The sequence below is a fragment of the Aquarana catesbeiana genome, linkage group LG08 (assembly GCF_042186555.1).
Source record: "Aquarana catesbeiana isolate 2022-GZ linkage group LG08, ASM4218655v1, whole genome shotgun sequence".
Lineage (NCBI taxonomy): Eukaryota > Metazoa > Chordata > Amphibia > Anura > Ranidae > Aquarana > Aquarana catesbeiana.
Genome location: NC_133331.1, coordinates 246111167 through 246136284, shown reverse-complemented (window position 1 = coordinate 246136284; position 25118 = coordinate 246111167). Strand labels below are relative to the sequence as shown.

General features: G+C 44.7%; 1 protein-coding gene across 1 annotated transcript in view; it reads left to right on the top strand.

Annotated features, from left to right (window-relative positions):
* The window catches only part of SMTNL1 (smoothelin like 1), a 396202-nt gene that overhangs the window by 200374 nt on the left and 170710 nt on the right, over positions 1 to 25118 (top strand). Inside the window, exon 4 of the mRNA XM_073596979.1 lies at positions 21942 to 22093. Within this exon, the coding sequence (XP_073453080.1) occupies positions 21942 to 22093 (152 nt within the window). The remainder of the gene's footprint in view (positions 1 to 21941; positions 22094 to 25118) is intronic.

Genomic DNA, 25118 nt, shown 5'->3' with positions numbered 1-25118 from the left:
CTTCACAATAGTTGGCCAGATCAAGAACACTCTCCAGGAGGTAAGTGTATGTGTATCAAAGTCAACAATCAAGAGAAGACTTCACCAGAGTGAATACAGAGGGTTCACCACAAGTTGTAAACCATTGGTGAGCCTCAAAAACTGGAAGGCTAGATTAGAGTTTGCAAAACAACATCTAAAAAAGTCTTCACAGTCCTGGAACAACATCCTATGGACAGATGAGTAGGGATGAGCTTCGTGTTCGAGTCGAACATCGGCTGTTCGATCGTTCGCCGAATTGCGAACGATATGGGCCGTTCACGCCAAATTCGTACGGCGCGTCACGGCCCATAATTCACTGCGGCATCGCAGTGCATTGCTTGCTGATGATTGGCCAAGCATGCACTATGACCCGCATGCTTGGCCAATCACAGCGCCGCCTTAACAGAGAGCCATAATTGGCCAAAGCCAAGGAGGCTTTGGCCAATTATGGCTCAGGGGATTTAGTACACGCCCCACACTATATAATGCCGCCTGCACGGCGGCCCTGTGCAGTGTGTTCCGGTGTGCTTAGAGAGAGAGAGAGACAGTGTCATTTCATTTGAGTTAGCTAGATTAGGCAGGACAGTCAGTCAGTTAGCTGCACTTAAAGTGTATTGTGTATATATATGCATCCCAGGTGTTGCATATATATATATATATATACACTGTATTCAGTTTAGCTAGATCCGTTCCTGTTATCTTCTAGACTATTTACATTTAGTGCAGTGCGTCCTGCTCACAGTGTTCAGCTAGATCCGTTCCTGTTATATTCCTACTGACAGGCAGGCTTGTCTTGTTACAGTATTTTGAAATAAATTACTGGTGTTCTTTTGATCCTATTAGTACCACAGTCAGGCAGCTAAACTATTTACAGTTAGTGCAGTGCGTCCTGCCCACAGTGTTCTGCTAAACCTACAAGTAAGTGGGGTGCGTCCTGCTCACAGTGTTCAGCTAAACCTACAAGTTAGTGGGGTGCGTCCACCTCACAGTGTTCAGCTAAACCTACAAGCTAGTGGGGTGCGTCCTGCTCACAGTGTTCAGCTAGATCCATTCCTGTTATCTTCTTACTGACAGGCAGGCTTGTCTTGTTACAGTAAATACAGCTACCTGAAGAAAATTGCTGGTGTTCTTTTGATCCTATTAGTACCACAGTCAGGCAGCTAGACTATTTACAGTTAGTGCAGTGCATCCTGCTCACAGTGTTCTGCTAAACCTACAAGTTAGTGGGGTGCGTCCTGCTCACAGTGTTCAGCTAAACCTACAAGCTAGTGGAGTGCGTCCTTCTCACAGTGTTCAGCTAGATCCGTTCCTGTTATCTTCTTACTGACAGGCAGGCTTGTCTTGTTACAGTATTTTAAAGAAAATTACTGATGTTCTTTTGATCCTATTAGTACCACAGTCAGACAGCTAGACTATTTACAGTTAGTGCAGTGCGTCCTGCTCACAGTGTTCTGCTAAACCTACAAGTTAGTGGGGTGCGTCCTGCTCACAGTGTTCAGCTAAACCTCCAAGTTAGTGGGGTGCGTCCACCTCACAGTGTTCAGCTAAACCTACAAGCTAGTGGGGTGCGTCCTGCTCACAGTGTTCAGCTAGATCCGTTTCTGTTATCTTCTTACTGACAGGCAGGCTTGTCTTGTTACAGTAAATACAGCTACCTGAAGAAAATTGCTGGTGTTCTTTTGATCCTATTAGTACCACAGTCAGGCAGCTAGACTATTTACAGTTAGTGCAGTGCGTCCGGCTCACAGTGTTCTGCTAAACCTACAAGTTAGTGGGGTGCGTCCTGCTCACAGTGTTCAGCTAGATCCGTTCCTGTTATCTTCTTACTGACAGGCAGGCTTGTCTTGTTACAGTATTTTAAAGAAAATTACTGATGTTCTTTTGATCCTATTAGTACCACAGTCAGACAGCTAGACTATTTACAGTTAGTGCAGTGCGTCCTGCTCACAGTGTTCTGCTAAACCTACAAGTTAGTGGGGTGCGTCCTGCTCACAGTGTTCAGCTAAATCTCCAAGTTAGTGGGGTGCGTCCACCTCACAGTGTTCAGCTAAACCTACAAGCTAGTGGGGTGCGTCCTGCTCACAGTGTTCAGCTAGATCCGTTTCTGTTATCTTCTTACTGACAGGCAGGCTTGTCTTGTTACAGTAAATACAGCTACCTGAAGAAAATTGCTGGTGTTCTTTTGATCCTATTAGTACCACAGTCAGGCAGCTAGACTATTTACAGTTAGTGCAGTGCGTCCTGCTCACAGTGTTCTGCTAAACCTACAAGTTAGTGGGGTGCGTCCACCTCACAGTGTTCAGCTAAAGCTACCTGTAGAAGGTTGGTGGTGTTCTCATACTACAGGCAGGCAGTTGATTTTGCTAGCTGCAGTATCAGTACATATATATATATATATATATATATATATATATATCCCAGCTTAGTGCAGCTACAGGCCATTAGTATGTCTGGAAGGCCAAGAAGGAGAGGCAGACAGTCACAAGCCAATAAGAGAGGGCAAGCAGGATCTGTGTCTAGTGCTGGTCGTGGAGACGGTGCATCCTCATCAGCACGTGGCCATGGGACACGCTTGGCCTTTTTTTCGGCAGCTGGCCATGTTGAGCCGCAACATGCGGAAGACTTGGTCGAGTGGATGACCAAGCCGTCCTCATCCTCCTCATCCTCTCTCACCCATGCCCAGGGTACTTTGTCTGGCAAAGCAGCGGCCTCTTCCCTCGGCTCAATGTCATCAGTGACTCCTTCCCTAGCCCCACCATGTCCTCCTGAGGAGTCCCTCGAACTGTTTGACCACAGTGTTGGGTAAATGCTCCAGGAGGATGCCCAGCGTTTGTAAGGCTCTGATGATGATACTGAGCTCGATGAAGGCAGTAACACGAGCACGGACAGAGGGGGTCCCCAAGAAGGACAGCAATCTGGCAGTCATGCTCCCCCTGCTGCAGCATACTGCCAGGTTTGCTCCAGTGATGAGGAGGGAGGGGATGATGAGGTCACTGACTCAACGTGGGTGCCTGATAGGAGAGAGGAGGAGGAGGAGGAGGAGGAGGCGGCACATCACCAACGAGGCAGGATGCCCTCCAGGGGCCAGCCTAAGGGCAGCACATTGACTGCATCACACCCCAAAGCTCCACATGTGCAGGGCGCTGCAGTCTCTGCGCGTTATTCAAAAAGTTCTTTGGTGTGGGCCTTTTTTGAGACGAGTGCATCAGATCGCACTGCTGCTATTTGCAACATATGTCTCAAGCGTATCTCGCGTGGCCAAAACATCTCCCGCTTGGGTACCACATGCTTGACCAGACATATGTTGACCTGCCATGCAGTTCGTTGGCAAGCGTATCTAAAAGACCCACACCAAAGAACAAAGAGGACCTCTGCTTGCTCCTCATCAGCTGAGATTTCCAACCCCACTAGACCTTCAGTCCTCTCTGAGACCTGCACTGAGAGGAATGAAGGTGTAGAATTAGGTGTGTCACAGCCACGTACTTGTGGGCAATCTGATTTTGGTACACCAACGTCAGATTGTACCAGGCAAATTTCCCTGCCCCAGCTGCTGCACCGCCGAAAGAAGTTTGCTCCCAGCCATCCACATGCCCAACGGTTGAATGCTAGCTTGGCAAAATTGCTAGCACTTCAACTGCTGCCTTTTCAGTTGGTAGACTCTGCCCCCTTCCGTGAGTTTGTGGAATGTGCGGTTCCTCAGTGGCAGGTACCCAAACGCCACTTTTTCTCACGGAAGGCGATTCCGGCTCTCTACCAGCATGTGGAAGGCAATGTCCATGCCTCGCTGGACAGGGCGGTCAGCGGTAAGGTGCATATTACCGCTGACTTGTGGTCCAGCAGGCATGGACAGGGACGTTACCTAAGTTTCACGGCGCATTGGGTGACTCTGCTGGCAGCTGGGAAGGATGCAGGACAAGGTGCAGTAGTGTTGGAGGTTGTTCCGCCACCACGCCTCCAAAATGCTAATGATTGTGACACACCTCTCTCCTCCACCCCCTCCTCTTCTTCTTCCTCCATGGCCTCTTCCTCGGAACCAGCGGTGCTCCGTAGTCGTTCAAGGGGCTACGCAAGTACGCAGGCCAAAAGATGCCATGCGGTGCTTGAGCTGGTGTGCTTGGGGGACAGGAGCCACACTGGGGCAGAGGTTCTGTCAGCTCTGCAGGGGCAGGTTCAGAGGTGGTTGACGCCACGCCAACTTAAGGCAGGAATGGTGGTTTGCGACAATGGCACCAACCTCCTCTCTGCCCTCCAACAGGGACAAATGACCCATGTGCCCTGTTTGGCTCACGTCCTTAACTTGGTGGTGCAGCGGTTCTTGGGCAGGTACCCGGGCTTACAGGATGTCCTGAGGCAGGCCAGGAAAGTCTGTGTGCATTTCCGCCGGTCATATAATGCCAGTGCTCGGCTGACGGACCTCCAAAAGGAGTTTAACCTGCCCAAGAACCGCCTAATCTGTGACATGCCCACCAGGTGGAACTCAACGTTGGCCATGCTGCAGCGGCTGCACACGCAGCAGAGGGCCATCAATGAGTACCTGTGCGACTATGGCACCAGGACAGGGTCAGGGGAGCTTGGTTTTTTTTCCCCACGCCAGTGGGCCATGATCAGGGATGCATGCACTGTCCTGTCACCATTTGAGGAGGCCAAGAGGATGGTGAGCAGTGACAGTGCATGCATCAGTGACACTGTCCCCCTTGTCCACCTGTTGGAGCACACGCTGCGTGGAATAATGGACAGGGCACTTGAGGCAGTACAGAGGCAGGAAGAGGAGGACTTCCTTAGCTCTCAAGGCCCCCTTTATCCAGACAGTGTTCCTGCATGCCCGCTGATCACACAGGAAGAGGACGAGGAGGAAGAGGAGGAGGAGGAGGAGGAAGATTGTGTCAGTATGGAGGTGGAGCCTGGCACTCAGCATCAGCAGCAGTCTTTAAGGGATCAGTCCCAAGAAACACATGGACTTGTACGTGGCTGGGAGGAGGTGGCTGCGGACAATGTCGTCCTTAGTGACCCAGAGGACTCCGGACCGAATGCCTCAGCAAACCTACGCTGCATGGCCTCCCTGATCCTGCAAAGCCTGCGTAAGGATCCTCGTATTCGTGGTATCAAGGAGAAGGACCAATACTGGCTGGCAACCCTCCTTGATCCACGTTACAAGGGTAAGGTTGCGGACCTTATCTTGCCATCGCAGAGGGAGCAGAGGATGAAACATCTTCGGGAGGCCTTGCAGAAAGGTCTGTGCAACGCGTTCCCAGAGACTGGGAGGTTACAAACTCCTGTTTCTGGACAACGTGTTGCTGAGGCTTCGGTCAGTCAAAGAAGGAGCGGTGGAGAAGGTGGCCGTCTGACCGATGCGTTCAGACAATTTTTTGGTCCGCAGCCCCAAGGTATGATCGGTTCCAGCAACCATCGCCAGCGTCTGTTTTACATGGTGCAGGAATACCTAGGGGCAAGATCAGACTTGGACACCTTTCCCACCGAAAATCCTCTGGGTTACTGGGTCTTGAGGATGGATCACTGGCCAGAGCTTGCACAGTATGCAATTGAGCTACTGGCCTGTCCTGCATCCAGCGTTCTTTCGGAACGCACATTCAGTGCTGCTGGAGGCGTGGTAACCGATCACAGGGTGCGTCTGTCCACTGACTCGGTCGATCGACTGACCTTCATAAAAATGAATGAGTCTTGGATCACCACCAGCTACCAAGCACCTGATGCTGATGTAACCGAATAATTTTTTTTGAAATCTCAGATCCCTTCAAAGACTGCCTATGCTGATGCTGAGTGACTATCCCTGAGTAATTATCCTCTTCCTCCTCAATCATCACGCTGATAGCTTGTAAGAACATTTTTGGTTCTGGGTGCCACCACCAGTGCCTAAGGCACAATTTTTCAGCCCCTGTTTAACAGGGGCGTGTAATTACGATTTTTAATGTAATACTTTGCAGCAGGGCTCGTTCCTGCATTCCAACTAGAGTGTCTGTGAGGGGTTGCAGTGTTGTGGCACCAGCACCAGTGCCTAAGGCCCAATTTTTCAGCCCTTGTTTAACAGGGGCGTGTAATTACAATTTTTGATGCAATACTTTGCAGCAGGGCTCGTTCCTGCATTCCAACTAGAGTGTCTGTGAGGGGTTGCAGTGTTGTGGCACCAGCACCAGTGCCTAAGGCCTAATTTTTCAGCTCCTGTTCAACAGGGGCATGTAATTACAATTCTTGATCTAATATTTCACAGCAGAGCCCTGTGAGGGCTTACAGTGTTGTGGCCACAGCAACACCTAAGGCCCAAATTTCTGCTGAGTATATAGGGCAGGACCCTACTTTCAAACAACTAACTTACAAACGACTCCTACTTGCAAACGGAAGGAGACAACAGGAAGTGAGAATAAATCTACCCCTAGGAAGGGAAATTCTCTCCTGTAAGAGTTAATATGGGAAAAACATTTCTCCTTTCCACTGATGCTTTCCAATCCATTGGGACAAAAAGTGAGGTGAAATCTTCTGAAGAGGAGGAAAGACAGCAAAACAAATGTCACAGGGGTGATAACCCTTCCCTATGTTTTCCAAAAAGCTTAAAAAAGATTTTTTGGCTGGAGCTAAACACGTTAAAAATGTACCCGTTCAAAATTACAAAGAGATTCTACTTAACAACAAACCTACAGCCTGTATACTGCTGTTCAGAGTATATAGGGCCTGGTGGCCCCACACCTTTCCTTATTTTAATTTGGGTGCGGGGTTCCCCTTAATATCCATACAAGACCCAAAGGGCCTGGTAATGGACTGGGGGGTACCCATGCCGTTTGTCTCACTGATTTTCATCCATATTGCCAGGACCCGACATTACATTAAACCCGCAAGCAGTTTAAAATGAGATTTTTTCCTTTAAAAATGACATTTGGTGCAGGGACTGTTCTAAACACGGGAAACACGCGTCACTTTACAGGCATACTATAGACACCCCTCAGGTACGATATTTAAAGGAATATTTCACTTTTTTTTTTTTTACTTTAAGCATCATTAAAATCACTGCTCCCGAAAAAACGGACGTTTTTAAAAGTTTTTTTTGCATTGATACATGTCCCCTGGGGTAGGACCCGGGTCCCCAAACCCTTTTTAGGACAATACCATGCAAATTAGCCTTTAAAATGAGCACTTTTGATTTCAAACGTTCGAGTCCCATAGACGTCAATGGGGTTCTAATGTTCGTGCGAACTTTCGGTCCGTTCGCAGGTTCTGGTGCGAACCGAACCGGGGGGTGTTCGGCTCATCCCTACAGATGAGACCAAGATCAACTTGTACCAGAGTGATGGGAAGAGAAGAGTATAGAGAAGGAAAGGAAATGCTCATGATCCAAAGCATACCACCTCATCAATGAAGCATGGTGGTGGTAGTGTCATGGCGTGGGCATGTATGGCTGCCAGTGGAACTGGTTCTCTAGTATTTATTGTATTTATTGATGATGTGACTGCTGACAAAAGCAACAGGATGAATTCTGAAATGTTTCGGGCAATATTATCTGCTCATATTCAGCAAAATGCTTCAGAACTCATTGGACGGCACTTCACAGTGCAGATTGACCCGAAGCATACTGCAAAAGCAACCAAAGAGTTTTTTAAGGGAAAGAAGTGGAATGTTATGCAATGGCCAAGTCAATCACCTGACCTGAATCCATTTGAGCATGCATTTCACTTGCTGAAGACAAAACTGAAGGGAAAATGCCCCAAGAACAAGCAGGAACTGAAGACAATTGTAGTAAAGGCCTGACAGAGCACCACCAGGGATGAAACCCAGCATCTGGTGATGTCTATGCGTGCCAGACTTCAGGCTGTAATTGACGGCAAAGGATTTGCAACCAATTATTAAAAAGTGAAAGTTTGATGGATGGTTGTTAATCTGTCCCATTACTTTTGGTCCCTTAAAAAGTGGTAGGCACATATACAAACTGTTGTAATTCCTACACCGTTCACCTGATTTGGATGTAAATACCCTCAAATTAAAGCTGAAAGTTTGCAGTTAAAGCACATCTTGTTCGTTTAATTTCAAATCCATTGTGGTGGTGTATAGAGCCAAAAAGATTAGAATTGTGTAGATGTCCCAATATTTATGGACCTGAATGTAAATAATAACTTGCTATAAGGTCTGGCAGTTGTCCTAAGCAGTTGGGTATATATTGGGGATAGAGACTAACTTAAAACTTACAAAAACAACTCTGTATTCAGAAAGGGACACTATGGCCTGGAAACCCCCGGGGAGGGGGACCATCTTTTCCTGGGAACTGTGGGAGCATGAATCGCACAGTGGTCCAGTATAAGGCTGTGTCCCGGATATGGCTTCCAAGGAAAAGGGGGCCCAATGGGGCCCAATAAGGCCCATGTCATGGACGCACGGCTCTTAGACCTGCAACATGGCTCAGGCGCATCCCAGTCAACAGGCTACCAGGAGCGAACAGACATGCGCCAATGCACATGCGCGTGCGCCAATCATGGAGAGCGTGCACAGTAATGCTGCCTTGGTGCCCAGTGGCCTTTAAAAGGGGCTCCTACTGTTCAGTCCTTTGCTGTCTGACCTGCAGCTTATCCTGTGACCTGTTCCCGAATCTGCACCTGATCTCATACTGACCCAGCTCTCTGACCTCGCTGCTCTCTCCAGTCCTGACCTTTGGCTTCCTTGACCCTGCTCTGTTTACCTGTCTGCCTGATCTTCCATTGCCAAAACCAGCCTGAATTCTGACCATCCCTTGCCTGCCACCTCTGCCTGAACTTATCCACTGTGTATGACCTGGCTTGTCTGACCTTGCTCCTGCCTTCCGTGTGCACCCGCATGCACTTGTTGCTTCCAGGCACACCTGCATCCAGCTGACCTGCATCCTGCTGACCTGCATCCTGCGGACCTGCATCCAGCTGACCTGCATCCTCAGCACTCCAGCTGGCTCCAGCCTCTCCCAGTGGTCATCATCTCCAATTTCAGAGAATCCAGCAGGCACTCTTACCTCACTGTACTCCTACGGTCACTGTTCCAAACTCCAGTGACCCGGGAACCAGGCCTGTACGAGAGGTCTCCCTCTGCACGTCAGGCTCACCTCCGAGGTACGTGTCAGCCCGTGAATGTTGACGAGGCCGACAGAGGGGCTTCTGTGAACATTATATTGATAAATGTATTAGTAAATGTGTTAACCAAGTATGGGAAGGTGAAACAGGACGCGTGAGGGAAGTAGTGATAAACGTGTAGAACCAAATACAGAAAGGAAAAGGTGAACCCATACAGGAAAAAGAATAGAAGAAATGATACCACCAATGTAACTTTTTAGGCTTATACTGATAGTATCAAGGGGCTCATGGTGGTAACCAGGTGCTACCTGTTGCTGGTCCATAAAGGACTGAGGTCCAGGGTAGTGCATTTAGCCAAGGAGGAAAGTTTAAGTATAAGAACCAGTGCAAAGTGCAAGGATCTGGGAGTAGGGCCCGCATGGACCTATCTGAGGTACACTCCCAACGCCACGTAAGCGTGCATTGTAGGGGAGAGGCGTCCTCATCCCGGCAGATAGACTGCCTAGCGTTTTGGCGCCACTGAAATCCTCCCACGTGGCCGCAGATGTAAATAGCGTTGGTAGGGTGGCCTGCGCAGTACAGGGGGGAACTTATCCGCCGAGGGAACATTCTCGGCAAGACACTGGGATGAGGATACCTCTCCCCTACATTGCACGCTTACGTGGAGTTGGGAGTGTACCTCAGATAGGTCCATGCAGGCCCTATTCCCGGATCCTTGCACTTTGCACTGGTTCTTATACTTATACTTTCCTTCTTGGCTAAACACACTACCCTGGACCTCATTCCTTTATGGACCAGCAACAGGTAGCACCTTAGCACATGATTACCACCATGAGCCCCTTGATACTATCAGTACAAGTCTAAAAAGTTACATTGGTGGTATAGTTTCTTCTATTCTTTTTCCTGTATGGGTTCACCTCTTCCTTTCTGTATTTGGTTCTACATGTTTATCACTACTTCCCTCATGTGTTCTCTTTCACCTTCCCATACTTGGTTAATACATTTACTAATACATTTATCAATATAATTTTCACAGAAGCCCCTCTGTTGGCCTTGTCAACATTCACGGGCCTTATTGGGCCCCCTTTTCCTTGGAAGCCATATCCGGGACACAGCCCTATACTGGACCACTGTGCGATTCACGCTCTCACAGTTCCCAGAAAAGATGGTCCCTCCCTGGGGGTTTCCAGGCCATAGTGTCCCTCTCTGAATACACAGTTGTTTTTGTAAGTATTAAGTTAATCTCTATCCCCAATATATACCCAACTGCTTAGGACAACTGCCAGACCTTATAGCAAGTTACTTATATCATTACAGATCTATTTCATGTGCCTGCTCCTGAAGAGTGAATTAATTCACAAAACGTGTCAAGCTTTCCTCCTGCCGTGTTTCCACCTTTTATTACATATGTATCAGCTGTTTATGGTTATCTGCTTTTCCTTATCATATGGTTTAAGATCCCGTTTTATGTAAAATTGTACCCAATTATTACGTTTATTGATTCTGATGCCCTACAGAGAGGGTGGTGGGTTACCTACCCACCCTCCCTCCATTGTTCTGTAGCACCAAGGTTTCATATGATTGTACATATATTAATTTGAACCATTGCTATCACTAACATGCTCTAACATTTTTTTTTTTTGTAAAATACTGTTATACAATGCATTTTGACTTTTTTATTTAACTGCATACTTCATTTAAAGTCCCACCTGTTTTGTCCTCCCTTTATAATAGATAGGGATGGAAGCATATGACCTTACCAGGAAACCGCTTCATTTAAAGTCCCAAACCCCAATCCCCCTTCCTCATGATGGCTGTTTAAGCAATTGTTTCTAACAGTTCTCGGCTACATTCCTGTAGCCATTCAGAACTACTGTGATAAGCTGTGATTAGCTACATCTATCACATGGTACAGGGAGGCGCTTGGCCCTGTACCATGTGATCACTGTGACCAATCACAGTGGTCACAGTAGTTCTGAATGGCTGTATGAATGGCAGCCATCTTTACTACTGGACATTTGACCCCTATGATTGGCCACAGCAATCACATTGTAGCAGGATGGAGCAGCGCCACTTGGCACTCTGATCAGTGATCCACTGTATCCAGTGGGTATGTCCGGGTATGTCTGGGTATGCCACAGATCAATGCTTGTCCCACCCAGCCATTTATATGCAGTGACTGGATGGGAAATGGTTAAAGCAAGTAAAGTCCTTCCTTATATTAAAAGATGTATTGACTCCAGAGAGAAGTGTAATTTTGGCCCTGTAAATAGCATTGGTGAGACCTCATCTGCCATAGGCAGTTCAGTTTTGGGCACCAGTTCACAAAAAGGATATTGGGGAGCCGGAGAAATTGCAAAGAAGGGCAGCCAAATAAGAGACATGGAGGATCTCAGCTATGCGGATATATGGGAAGACAGTGCTTCCTCTAAGAAAATGAGATCTTTAATGAAGACATCAACGTCTGTTACCAAGGTAAACACGCAGATAGTAAAGTTTAATTTAAGAAAGAATTCCATTTATTATTGCATAATAGCATAAAGAATCACATATTCATCATTATATATAAACCATAGATGATACTTGATACAAGAAATAACAAGATGCTTGGATATACAGAAGGGCCAACATGTTTTGCAGATTCCTGCTTCAAAGGCACTGCATGCATCTATAATTTCATCTGGGTTACATAGAACATATCATTAATAACATAATTTAAGAATCATAGATAGTAATCAATTGGTTGCTTAGATGTGCGTGCTTACCCAATTTGAGGCTACAGATGCCTACCCGGATAGTCGTGGCATTATACCATGCTTGGGACTCGGCCGCAAAGGCCAGCCAACTACAACAGCTTCCCGGTGGAAGCCAGATCCACCAGGGTTGGATAGTGGGGGTATCGGATCGCGTAATTACCAGGATATCGGATAGTACCAATAATCTGAGGAATTAAATTTGTAGAATATTGCCTTTAGGTTATTCACATGAACTAGTAAGTAGCTAACGTAGACAAATAAATAAAGAAACAACATATCATAAGATATGTGCTATAAGCTCAGATACTTGTGAAGTAGAACATATTAGTCAATATTTAAACAGAATTCTATACATAGCCCAAAGCGAGCCACACTAGATAAAAAGACCTGGTAAGTCTATACATAATGTAAGGCGTGTAAGAATGCAAGGAGGAAAAGGGGACTGGATAATTTATTTTAGATGGATGTATAATACATATACATACCATAACAATAACCATAATAATTATAATCATTCCTAATCCCCCTTTTTCCTAATAATTATTTCAACTGTAGCCCTTACCTAATTATTATGGTTATTGTTATGGTATATCCTGGTAAGTACGCGATCCGATACCCCCACTATCCAACCCTGGTGGATCTGGCTTCCACCGGGAAGCTGTTGTACTAACTATGATTCTTAAATTACGTTATTAATGATATGTTCTATGTAACCCAGATGAAATTATAGATGCATGCGGTGCCTTTGAAGAAGCAGGAATCTGCAAAACATGTCGGCCCTTCTGCATATCCAAGCATCTTGTTATTTCTTGTATCAAGTATCACCTATAGTTTATATATAATGATGATTATGTTTTTTTTTTTTATGCTGTTATGGGATAATAAATTTAAAACTTTCTTAAAGCGGGGTTCCACCCAAATTTTGAACAATATCTGTATGTATTCTCTTCCTTGCCTAGATGCTGACATGCCGTTTAAAAAAATTTAAATCGCCGTAATTACCTTTTATTTTTCTATTCTTCTTTGCACTTCCTGGTTCTCCTCCCGTGGGAGTAGGCGTGTTTCTAGCCTCTCCCAGACTCCGCACAGTCTCCTGGGAGCTAGTCTCAGGCTTCCCAGGATGCCACTGAGCATGTGCGGGAACGAGCAGTGAATGCTGGGAGCACAGCATTCACCGCATCCAGGAAATAAATGCTTGTGGGCTTCAAATGCCCACAATGAAGATGGAAACTGTCTGCAGTGAATAATATAAGTTATTCTTTCCGACAAAATCTGGCACAGGCGGACATATTACACACAATGTGTGAGTATGTAATGCTGAGAAGAAAAGTTTGTGAATGAACTAAAAAAAAAAAAAAAAAGATAGGTGGACCCCCACTTTAAACTAAACTTTACTATCTGCGTGTTTACCTTGGTAACAGACGTTGATGTCTCCATTAACCACTTAAGGACCGCCTCACGCCGATGTACGTCGGCAAGGCGGCACGGGCAGGCAAAATCACATACATATACGTGATTTGCCTCCCGCAGGTGGGGGGTCCGATCGAACCCCCCCCGGTGCCCGAGGCGGTCCTGTTTTGTCCCCCGGTGATCGGAGATGAGGGGAAGGCCATCCGTTCGTGGCCCCCCCCTCGCAATCGCCACCGGCCAATGGGAACATTCCTTTGCTGCTGTATGCTAAACAGCAGCAAAGGAAATGATGTCATCTCTCCTTGGCTCTGTATTTTCCATTCCGGCGCTGAGGAGGAAAGACTGCACTGTGAGTGAAAACACACACACACAGTAGAACATGCCAGGCACACAAAACACCCCGACCCCCCCCCCCCCCGATCGCCCCCCGATCACCCCCCAATCACCCCCCCCCCCCCCCGTCACAAACTGACACCAAGCAGTTTTTTTGTTTTTTTTTTTGTTTTTTTTCTGATTACTGCATGGTGTCAGTTTGTGACAGTTACAGTGTTAGGACAGTTAGGGTTAGCCCCCTTTAGGTCTAGGATACCTCCCTAACCCCCCTAATAAAGTTTTAACCCCTTGATCACCCCCTGTCGCCAGTGTCGCTAAGCGATCATTTTTCTGATCGCTGTATTAGTGTCGCTGGTGACGCTAGTTAGGGACGTAAATATTTAGGTTCGCGTCAACATTTTTTAGCGTCAGGGACCCCCATATACTACCTAATAAATGTTTTAACCCCTTGATTGCCCACTAGTTAACCCTTTCACCACTGATCACCGTATAAGTGTTACGGGTGACGCTGGTTAGTTCGTTTATTTTTTTATAGTGTCAGGGCACCCGCCGTTTATTACCGAATAAAGGTTTAGCCCCCTGATCGCCCGGCGGTGATATGCGTCGCCCCAGGCAGCATCAGATTAGCGCCAGTACCGCTAACACCCACGCACGCAGCATACGCCTCCCTTAGTGGTATAGTATCTGAACGGATCAATATCTGATCCGATCAGATCTATACTAGCGTCCCCAGCAGTTTAGGGTTCCCAAAAACGCAGTGTATCTGGGATCACCCCAGATACCTGCTAGCACCTGCGTTTTGCCCCTCCGCCCGGCCCAGCCTACCCAAGTGCAGTATCGATCAATCACTGTCACTTACAAAACACTAAACGCATAACTGCAGCATTCGCAGAGTCAGGCCTGATCCTTGCGATTGCTAACAGTTTTTTTGGTAGCATTTTGGTGAACTGGCAAGCACCAGCCCCAGGCAGCGTCAGGTTAGCGCCAGTACCGCTAACACCCATGCACGCACCGTACACCTCCCTTAGTGGTATAGTATCTGAACAGATCAATATCTAATCCGATCAGATCTATACTAGCGTCCCCAGCAGTTTAGGGTTCCCAAAAACGCAGTGTTAGCCGGATCAGCCCAGATACCTGCTAGCACCTGCGTTTTGCCCCTCCGCCCGGCCCAGCCCACCCAAGTGCAGTATCGATCGATCACTGTCACTTACAAAACACTAAACGCATAACTGCAGCATTCGCAGAGTCAGGCCTGATCCCTGCAATCGCTAACAGTTTTTTTGGTAGCTTTTTATTGAACTGGCAAGCACCAGCGGCCTAGTACACCCTGGTCGTAGTCAAACCAGCACTGCAGTAACACTTGGTGACGTGGCGAGTCCCATAAATGCAGTTCAAGCTGGTGAGGTGGCAAGCACAAGTAGTGTCCCGCTGCCACCAAAAAGACAAACACAGGCCCGTCGTGCCCATAATGCCCTTCCTGCTGCATTCGCCAATCCTAATTGGGAACCCACCACTTCTGCAGCGCCCATACTTCCCCCATTCACATCCCCAACCAAATGCAGTCGGCTGCATGAGAGGCATTTTCTTTATGTCCTCCCGAATACCCCTACCCAACGAACTCCCCAAAAAAGATGTTGTGTCTGCAGCAAGCGCGGATATAGGCGTGACACCCGCTATTATTGTCCCTCCTGTCCTGACAATCCTGGTCTTTGCATTGGTGAATGTTTTGAACGCTACCATTCACTAATTGAGTATTAACGTAGGGTACAGCATTGCACAGACTAGGCACACTTTCACAGGGTCTCCCAAGATGCCATCGCATTTTGAGAGACCCGAACCTGGAACCGGTTACAGTTATAAAAGTTAGTTACAAAAAAAGTGTAAAAAAAAAAAATATATATATAAAATAAAAAAAATAGTTGTCGTTTTATTGTTCTCTCTCTCTCTATTCTCTCTCTATTCTCTCTCTATTGTTCTGCTCTTTTTTACTGTATTCTATTCTGCAATGTTTTATTGTTATTATGTTTTATCATGTTTGTTTTTCAGGTATGCAATTTTTTATACTTTACCGTTTACTGTGCTTTATTGTTAACCATTTTTTTTGTCTTCAGGTCACCATTCACGACTTTGAGTGGTTATACCAGAATGATGCCTGCAGGTTTAGGTATCATCTTGGTATCATTCTTTTCAGCTAGCGGTCGGCTTGCATGTAAAAGCAATCCTAGCAGCTAATTAGCCTCTAGACTGCTTTTACAAGCCGTGGGAGGGAATGCCCCCCCCCCCCCGTCTTCCGTGTTTTTCTCTGGCTCTCCTGTCTCAACAGGGAACCTGAGAATGCAGCCGGTGATTCAGACAGCTGACCATAGAGCTGATCAGAGACCAGAGTGGCTCCAAACATCTCTATGGCCTAAGAAACCGGAAGCTACGAGCATTTTATGACTTAGATTTTGCCGGATGTAAATAGCGCCATTGGGAAATTGGGAAAGCATTTTATCACACCGATCTTGGTGTGGTCAGATGCTTTGAGGGCAGAGGAGAAATCTAGGGTCTAATAGACCCCAATTTTTTCAAAAAAAGAGTACCTGTCACTACCTATTGCTATCATAGGGGATATTTACATTCCCCGAGATAACAATAAAAATTATTAAAAAAAAAAAAATGAAAGGAACAGTTTAAAAATAAGATAAAAAAGCAAAAAAAAATAAAGAAAAAAAAAAAAAAAAGCACCCCTGTCGCCCCCTGCTCTCTCGCGAAGGCGAACGCAAGTGGCAGTCTGTCGTCAAATGTAAACAGCAATTGCACCATTCATGTGAGGTATCACCGCGAAGGTCAGATCGAGGCCAGTAATTTTTGCAGTAGACCTCCTCTGTAAATCTAAAGTGGTAACCTGTAAAGGCTTTTAAAGGCTTTTAAAAATGTATTTATTTTGTTGCCACTGCACGTTTGTGCGCAATTGTAAAGCATGTCATGTTTGGTATCCATGTACTTGGCCTAAGATCATCTTTTTTATTTCATCAAAAATTTGGGCACTATAGTGTGTTTTAGTGCATTAAAATTTTAAAAAGTGTGTTTTTTCCCCAAAAAATGCGTTTTATAAAATCGCTGCGCAAATACTGTGTGAAAAAAAAAAATGAAACACCCACCATTTTAATCTGTAGGGCATTTGCTTTAAAAAATATATAATGTTTGGGGGTTCAAAGTAATTTTTTTGCAAAAAAAAATAACTTTTTCATGTAAACAAAAAGTGTCAGAAAGGGCTTTGTCTTCAAGTGGTTAGAAGAGTGGGTGATGTGTGACATAAGCTTCTAAATGTTGTGCATAAAATGCCAGGACAGTTCAAAACCCCCCCAAATGACCCCATTTTGGAAAGTAGACACCCCAAGCTATTTGCTGAGAGGCATGTCGAGTCCATGGAATATTTTATATTGCGACACAAGTTGTGGGAAAGAGACAAATTTTTTTTTTTTTTTTTTGCACAAAGTTGTCACTAAATGATATATTGCTCAAACATGCCATGGGGATATGTGAAATTACATCCCAAAATACATTCTGCTGCTTCTCCTGAGTACGGGGATACCACATGTGTGAGACTTTTTGGGAGCTTAGCCGCGTATGGGACCCCGAAAACCAAGCACCACCTTCAGGCTTTCTAAGGGCGTGAATTTTTGATTTCACTCTTCACTGCCTATCACAGTTTCGGAGGCCATGGAATGCCCAGGTGGCACAAAACCCCCCCAAATGACCCCATTTTGGAAAGTAGACACCCCAAGCTATTTGCTGAGAGGCATGGTGAGTATTTTGCAGCTCTCATTTGTTTTTGAAAATGAAGAAAGACAAGAAAAAACTTTTTTTTTTTCTTTTTTCAATTTTCAAAACTTTGTGACAAAAAGTGAGGTCTGCAAAATACTATACCTCTCAGCAAATAGCTTGGGGTGTCTACTTTCCAAAATGAGGTAATTTGGGGGGGTTTTGTGCCACCTGGGCATTCCATGGCCTCCGAAACTGTGATAGGTAGTGAAGCGTGAAATCAAAAATTCACGCCCTTAGAAAGCCTGAAGGTGGTGCTTGGTTTTCGGGGTCCCGTACGCGGCTAGGCTCCCAAAAAGTCTCACACATGTGGTATCCCCGTACTCAGGAGAAGCAGCAGAATGTATTTTGGGGTGTAATTTCACATATCCCCATGGCCTGTGTGAGCAATATATCATTTAGTGACAACTTTGTGCAAAAAAAGAAAAAAAAATTTGTCTCTTTCCCGCAACTTGTGTCGCAATATAAAATATTCCATGGACTCAATATGCCTCTCAGCAAATAGCTTTGGGGGTCTACTTTCCAAAATGGGGTCACTTGGGGGGGGTTTGTGCCACCTGGGCATTCCATGGCCTCCGAAACTGTGATAGGCAGTGAAGAGTGAAATCAAAAATTTACACTCTTAGAAATCCTGAAGGCGGTGATTGGTTTTCGGGGCCCCGTACGCGGCTAGGCTCCCAAAAAGTCCCACACGTGTGGTATCCCCATACTCAGGAGAAGCAGCTGAATGTATTTTGGGGTGCAATTCCACATAGGCCCATGGCCTGTGTGAGCAATATATCATTTAGTGACAACTTTTTGTAAATATTTTTTTTTTTTTGTCATTATTCAATCACTTGGGACAAAAAAAATAAATATTCAATGGGTTCAACATGCCTCTCAGCAATTTCCTTGGGGTGTCTACTTTCCAAAATGGGGTCATTTGGGGAGGTTTTGTACTGCCCTGCCATTTTAGCACCTCAAGAAATGACATAGGCAGTCATAAACTAAAAGCTGCGTAAATTCCAGAAAATGTACCCTAGTTTGTAGACGCTATAACTTTTGCGCAAACCAATAAATATACGCTTATTGACATTTTTTTTACCAAAGACATGTGGCCGAATACATTTTGGCCTAAATGTATGACTAAAATTGAGTCTATTGGATTTTTTTGTAATAAAAAGTAGAAAATATCATTTTTTTTCAAAATTTTCGGTCTTTTTCCGTTTATAGCGCAAAAAATAAAAACCGCAGAGGTGATCAAATACCATCAAAAGAAAGCTCTATTTGTGGAAAGAAAAGGACGCAAATTTCGTTTGGGTACAGCATTGCATGACCGCGCAATTAGCAGTTAAAGCGACGCGGTGCCAAATTGGAAAAAGACCTCTGGTCCTTAGGCAGCATAATGGTCCGGGGCTCAAGTGGTTAAAGATCCCATTTTCTTAGAGCAAGCACTGTCTCCCTCCTATTCATATTTTACTCAGCTATGAGGAAATATTAGCAGAACTGAATTTATTCTCTCTTGAGAAGAGGCAGTTAAGGGGGGATTATGCTGACCATGTATAAGTACATACAGAAAGTGCTCCATATAGTGAACTTAGTGTAGATTTTTTACTTTAAGGTCATAACAAAGGACAAGGGGGCACTCTTTATGTCTGGAGGAAAAAAAAGATATAACCTTCACATTCAGAAAGGCTTCTCCACAGTAAGAGCTGTGAAAATGGGCTCCCTCAAGTCAAGAATTTGTTTTCCCTAGCTCAGTAGATTGATTTAAAAAAGACCTGGATGCATTCCTAGATGAGCAACACATAACTGGATATTAACATTTGTAGGTACTTTATAGGGTTTTTTTTTTGCAGGTATAATATTCTGCATATGGTGACTTTCTGTTTATTTACTCTGTTTATTTGTTTATATTGGTTGAAATAGATGGACTTGTGAATTTTTACAACCTGACTAACTATGTAACTATGACCCAGGGAACTTGCCAAGAGATGCAATGCAGTGTCAAGGTCCAGCAAGCACAATGGAGGGAGGGTAGAAATTGAGCAGAAGGTGGTTTAATCATGTGGAGTGAAGGGGAAGGTATTTTGGGAGGAGAGGGGAATTTTTGCTTGGGATTCACACTGCACTTTTTGTACTTTTCATTACTTATTCCTGACTTTTGCACTCTGCTGCGTACACAACAAAACCGTGTTTTTTTTTCCAAAGGATGTTGGCTCAAACTTGTCTTGCATACACACGGTCACACAAATGTTGTTGAAAATTACAAACGTAAGAACGTGGTGAAGTACAAGACATACGACGAGCCGAGAAAAAGGAAGTTCGATAGCCAGTGCGGCTTCTTCTGCTTGATTCCGAGCATGCGTGAGCTTTTGTGCGACAGACTTGTGTACACACGATCTGACTTTCCGACAATAAGTGAAGTTGGCGGAAAATTTGAGAACCTGCTCTCAAACATTTGTGGCTGGAAATTCCGACAGCAAATGTTTGATAGAGCATACACACGGTCGGACTTTCCGACAACAAGCTCACATCGAACATTTCCCGTCGGAAAGTCCGACTGTGTGTACGCAGCATTAGTGTTGCACATTCCTAACCAGTGCTCTTTGTGCATTATGCACTCCTGACCTCTGCCCCCAAATTCCTCAGACCCACCCATTATTTTCTTTATTTTGTCAAAACAAAGGTGGCAAAGCAAAGGTACTCAGAGTTAGTTTTAGACACAATCATATTTTAGAAAGATGCAGCATTATTCTAAAATAAATAACTTCCTAATAAAATAAAATTAGATTCAAAAACTAAATAGACATACCTGTATATAAGCGAACTAATATGTGTGTGTCACCGGCGCAAAACGAATATATCTCTCAAATTATAATATGACTTTTAGAGCTGCTGCATTCAAAAAAACATTCATAAGAATGGACTAAAAGTGCTAATTATTGTGTGTGAATGCGCTACTCCCATGTATATGCTCTTTTCAGTATTAACATACCCTACCTTCTATTGTGAAAAAATGTGAACATAGATTAAATCATATACATATAAAATTCACCAAATTAAACCAGAACCATGTATCAAAACAGAAATTAGCTGACATATATCATATGTGTTACAGAGTCCCCAAGTAAATGCATCCAAATCTTCTATCAATTGCCATGATTGGCATGCTCCTGTGTTCCTTCAATATGCATAAGTGACTGTGTGACATACCACCACCTGTAAGATTGGCCACTCACCAGATACTTCTCACATAATGCACCTTTGGTTCATTCATGTGATAACCACTCCACCTTAGTAACCCTCTTCAACGGCTATACTTGGACCTTAGTATTCCTCATTTGAAAATATATGAACAAAACGATCATCGTGCAATGCGTTTAAAACTATTTATTATATAAGATCCAAAGAAGAAGTGTACACTCACATTTAAAAGTGCCCTCAAGCCGGCACAAAGCTACTCCAGCAGTTAGGGATGGGTGTAGAAACTATTGCATGGTTCGCCTGTATGAAGTGTGCGACCTCCGTGTTCCGCTTGCATTCCACCCCTCGTTCGCGTCCTCACCAGCCACGGCCATATCCGATCACGTGGGCAAAATATCTCCCAGCAGCCTCTACGCGTTTCGCATCATAGTATGCGTCATCAGGAAGCCTCCTGATGACGCATACTATGATGCGAAACGCGTAGAGGCTGCTGGGAGATATTTTGCTCACGTGATCGGATACGGCCGTGGCTGGTGAGGACGCGAACGGGAACGAGGGGTGGAAAACGGAGGTCGCACACTTCATACAGGCGAACCATGCAATAGTTTCTACACCCGTCCCTAACTGCTGGAGTAGCTTTGTGCCGGCTCGAGAGCACTTTTAAATGTGAGCACTTTGTATCCGATCACGTGAGCACTTTTAAATGTGAGTGTACACTTCTTCTTTGGATAATAAATAGTTTTAAACGCATTGCGCGATGATCGTTTTGTTCATATATTTTCATATGAGGAATACTAAGGTCCAAGTATAGCCGTTGAAGAGGGTTACTAAGGTGGAGTGGTTATCACATGAATGAACCAAAGGTGCATTATGTGAGAAGTATCTGGTGAGTGGCCAATCTTACAGGTGGTGGTGTGTCACACAGTCACTTATGCATATTGAAGGAACACAGGAGCACGCCAATCACGGCTTTGGATGCATTTACTTGGGGACTCTGTAACACATATGATATATGTCAGCTAATTTCTGTTTTGATACATGGTTCTGGTTTAATATGGTGAATTTTATATGTATATGATTTAATCTATGTTCACATTTTTTCACAATAGAAGGTAGGGTATGTTAATACTGAAAAGAGCGTATACATGAGAGTAGCGCATTCACACACAATAATTAATACCTGTATATAACATGGAAAATACATTGGATAGATGATAATTCCCTATCAACTTATTTCAGACATTAAAAAAAATAATAAAGGTGCTTTAACAGTGGTTACAAAGACACATTTTTAGACATTTTAATATAGTAGGATCTTTAAAAAACGAAATGCTTTATTGTCTGTTTTTGGTTCCTCATAGTCCTGTTTTTCTTTCTCATTTCTCAGGGAGTAGATATTCATAATTTTTCCAGCAGTTGGAGCAATGGCATTGCATTCTGCGCTCTTATATTGGCCTTCTTCCCTGATGCATTTGACTATGAGTCTCTTGACCCCAAGAATAGAAGACAGAACTTTCAACTGGCATTCAGCACAGCAGAGTGAGTAGGATCATGTGGAAATAAGTATTAACAGTGACCTGGAGAGATAGGACTTTGTTGTACTCACTGTAAAATCCTTTTCTCTGTGCTCATTGGAGGACAACAGCTCTGCTTTTGATAATCACAAACTGGGTTTATTGCCACCTGCAGAAGTTGCACTTACCAGCCTGATGTTACCAGAAACAACCAGAAATTAGTGTCTATATAATAAGTCATGTACTGAACTACCTCCCATATGGTCTGCTAAAACCGCAGTCCGTATACAATGACTGAAAAACAAACTAATAATGCTGTAGTGATATACAAGTGACTGGTGTCACCATCCAAAATCCCACTTTATAAATGGTGAATAAACATACACATCCTTAGAAGATATATATATATATATATATATATATATATATATACTCTTATATAGTGACACAAAAGTGATCAAAAAGTGCTCTAGTACATATACAGTATCTCCCAAAAGTGAGTACACCTCTCACATTTTTGTAAATATTTTATTATACCTTTTCATGTGACAACACTATAGAAATGGCACTTTGCTACAATGTAAAGTATTGAGTGCACAGCTTGTATAACAGTGTAAATTTTCTGTCCCCTCAAAATAACTCAACACACAGCCATTAATGTCTAAACCGCTGGCAACAAAAGTGAGTACACCCCTTAAGTGAAAATGTCCAAATTTTGCCCAAACTGTCAATATTTTTTGTGGTCATCATTATTTTCCAGCACTGCCTTAACCCTCTTGGGCATGGAGTTCACTAGAGCTTCACAGGTTGCCACTGGAGTCCTCTTCCACTCCTCCATAATGACATCACAGAGCTGGTGGATGCTAGGGACCTTGCGCTCCTCCACCTTGCTTTTGAGGATGCCCCACAGATGCTCATCAGGGTTTAGGTCTGGAGACATGCTTGGCCAGCCCATCACCTTTACCCTCAGGTTCTTTAGTGGTCGCCTTGGGGGAGTATTTAGGGTTGTTATCATGTTGGAATACTGCCCTGCGGCCCAGTCTCTGAAGGGAGGGGATCATGCTCTGCTTCAGTAAGTCACAGTACATGTTGACATTCATGGTTCCCTCAATGAATTGTAGCTCCCCAGTGCCAGAAGCACTCATGCAGCCCCAGACCATGACACTCCCATCACCATGCTTGACTGTAGGCAAGACACACTTCTCTTTGTACTCCTTAACTGGTAGCCACCCCACACGCTTGACACCATCTGAAACAAATAAGTTTATCTTGGTCTCATCAGACCACAGGGCATGGTTCCAGTAAGCCATGTCCTTAGTTTGCTTGTCTTCAGCAAACTGTTTGTGGGCTTTTTTGTGCATCATCTTTAGAAGAGGCTTCCTTCTGGGATGACAGTCATGCAGACCAATTTGATGCAGTGTGTGGCGTGTGGTCTGAGCACTGACCGGCTGACCCCCCACCCCTTCAACCTCTGCAGCAATGCTGGCAGCATTCATACGTCTATTTCCCAAAGACAACCTCTGGATATGAGCACATGCACTCAACTTCTTTGGTCAACCATGGCGAGGCCTGTTCTGAGTGGAACCTGTCCTGTTAAACCACTGTATGGTCTTTGCCACCATGCTGCAATTCAGTTTCAGGTTCTTGGCAATCTTCTTACAGCCTAGGCCATCTTTATGTAGAGCAACAATTCTTTTTTTCAGATCCTCAGAGAGTTCTTTGCCATGAGGTGCCATGTTGAATGTCCAGTGACCAGAATGAGAGAGTGAGAGCGATAACACCAATTTAAACACACCTGCTCCCCATTCACACCTGAGACCTTTTAACACTGAGTCACATGGCACCGGGGAGGGGAAAGTGGTTAATTGGGCCCAATTTGGACATTTTCACTTAGGGGTGTACTCACTTTTGTTGCCAGTGGTTTAGACGTTAATGGCTGTGTGTTGAGTTATTTTGAGGGGGCAGCAAATTGACACTGTTATACAAGCTGTACACTCACTACTTTACATTGTAGCAAAGTGTCATTTCTTCAGAGTTGTTGCATGAATAGATATAATAAAATATTTACAAAAATGTGGGGGTGTACTCACTTTTATGAGATACTGTAAGTCTGTGACAGTCTGATCACACAGGATCAGTTCAAAATTGATATAAAGTCCTCATAGGAAAAATAAAACAAACGTGACTTGATTGGTGACCGTGATCATACAGATCAAATGCAGTGATCTCACTCAGGTGCTCCCCACTCTTAGGTAATGGCCGCTCACCTCAGAACGTGTGACCTCACATTTAAGTTTGGTCAAAACACACTTTTAAATCACTTTACCAGGATTCCAGGTTAGTTGCGAAGGTTCCATTGGTGATGCTTCCTCATACATAAACAGCAAAAAGAAACTCCATTGTGTGATATAATTTAAAAAAGTTTTATATTAGCAAACAAAGCCCTAGTACAGGGTACTCACATGGGTTTGGTGCGTTAGTGCACCGCTCTATATCGTGCCTTAAAAACGCTGGAATATACTGAGGTTGTATGCTCCTGCTCCGTGAGACAGACCAGCTGTCTCCTTCACCGTCCAGTCCCCTCCCCTACGTGTGTCAAGGGAAGGGTAATTGCGTATCTTCCTCAGGGGGATGCTAAATGGACGATGGAGTTGTCTGTTACATACTTGGCCTTGGCCTTAGGAAGATACGTAATTTCCCTTCCCTTGACACACGTAGGGGAGGGGACTGGACGGTGAAGGAGACAGCTGGTCTGTCTCACGAAACAGGAGCATACAACCTCAGTATATCCCAGCATTTTTAAGGCACTTCGGCCATTTTCTTGTAGTTCACTGCCTATATATTGTCCATCGGCCATTTTGTTGTAGAGCAAGGATGTGCATAATGTCCATAATGTCTTAATGTCAATAAGTCTAGTCCCTGTGCTAAATATGTCTAACTGGTGACTACATCAAGCCAATCTCCGCTTAATTTCTGAACTGAGAAGTGGAGAGAACATACAGTGGAGGCCACTGTGCTCTTAGGAACCTTAAGTGCAGCAGAATTTTTTT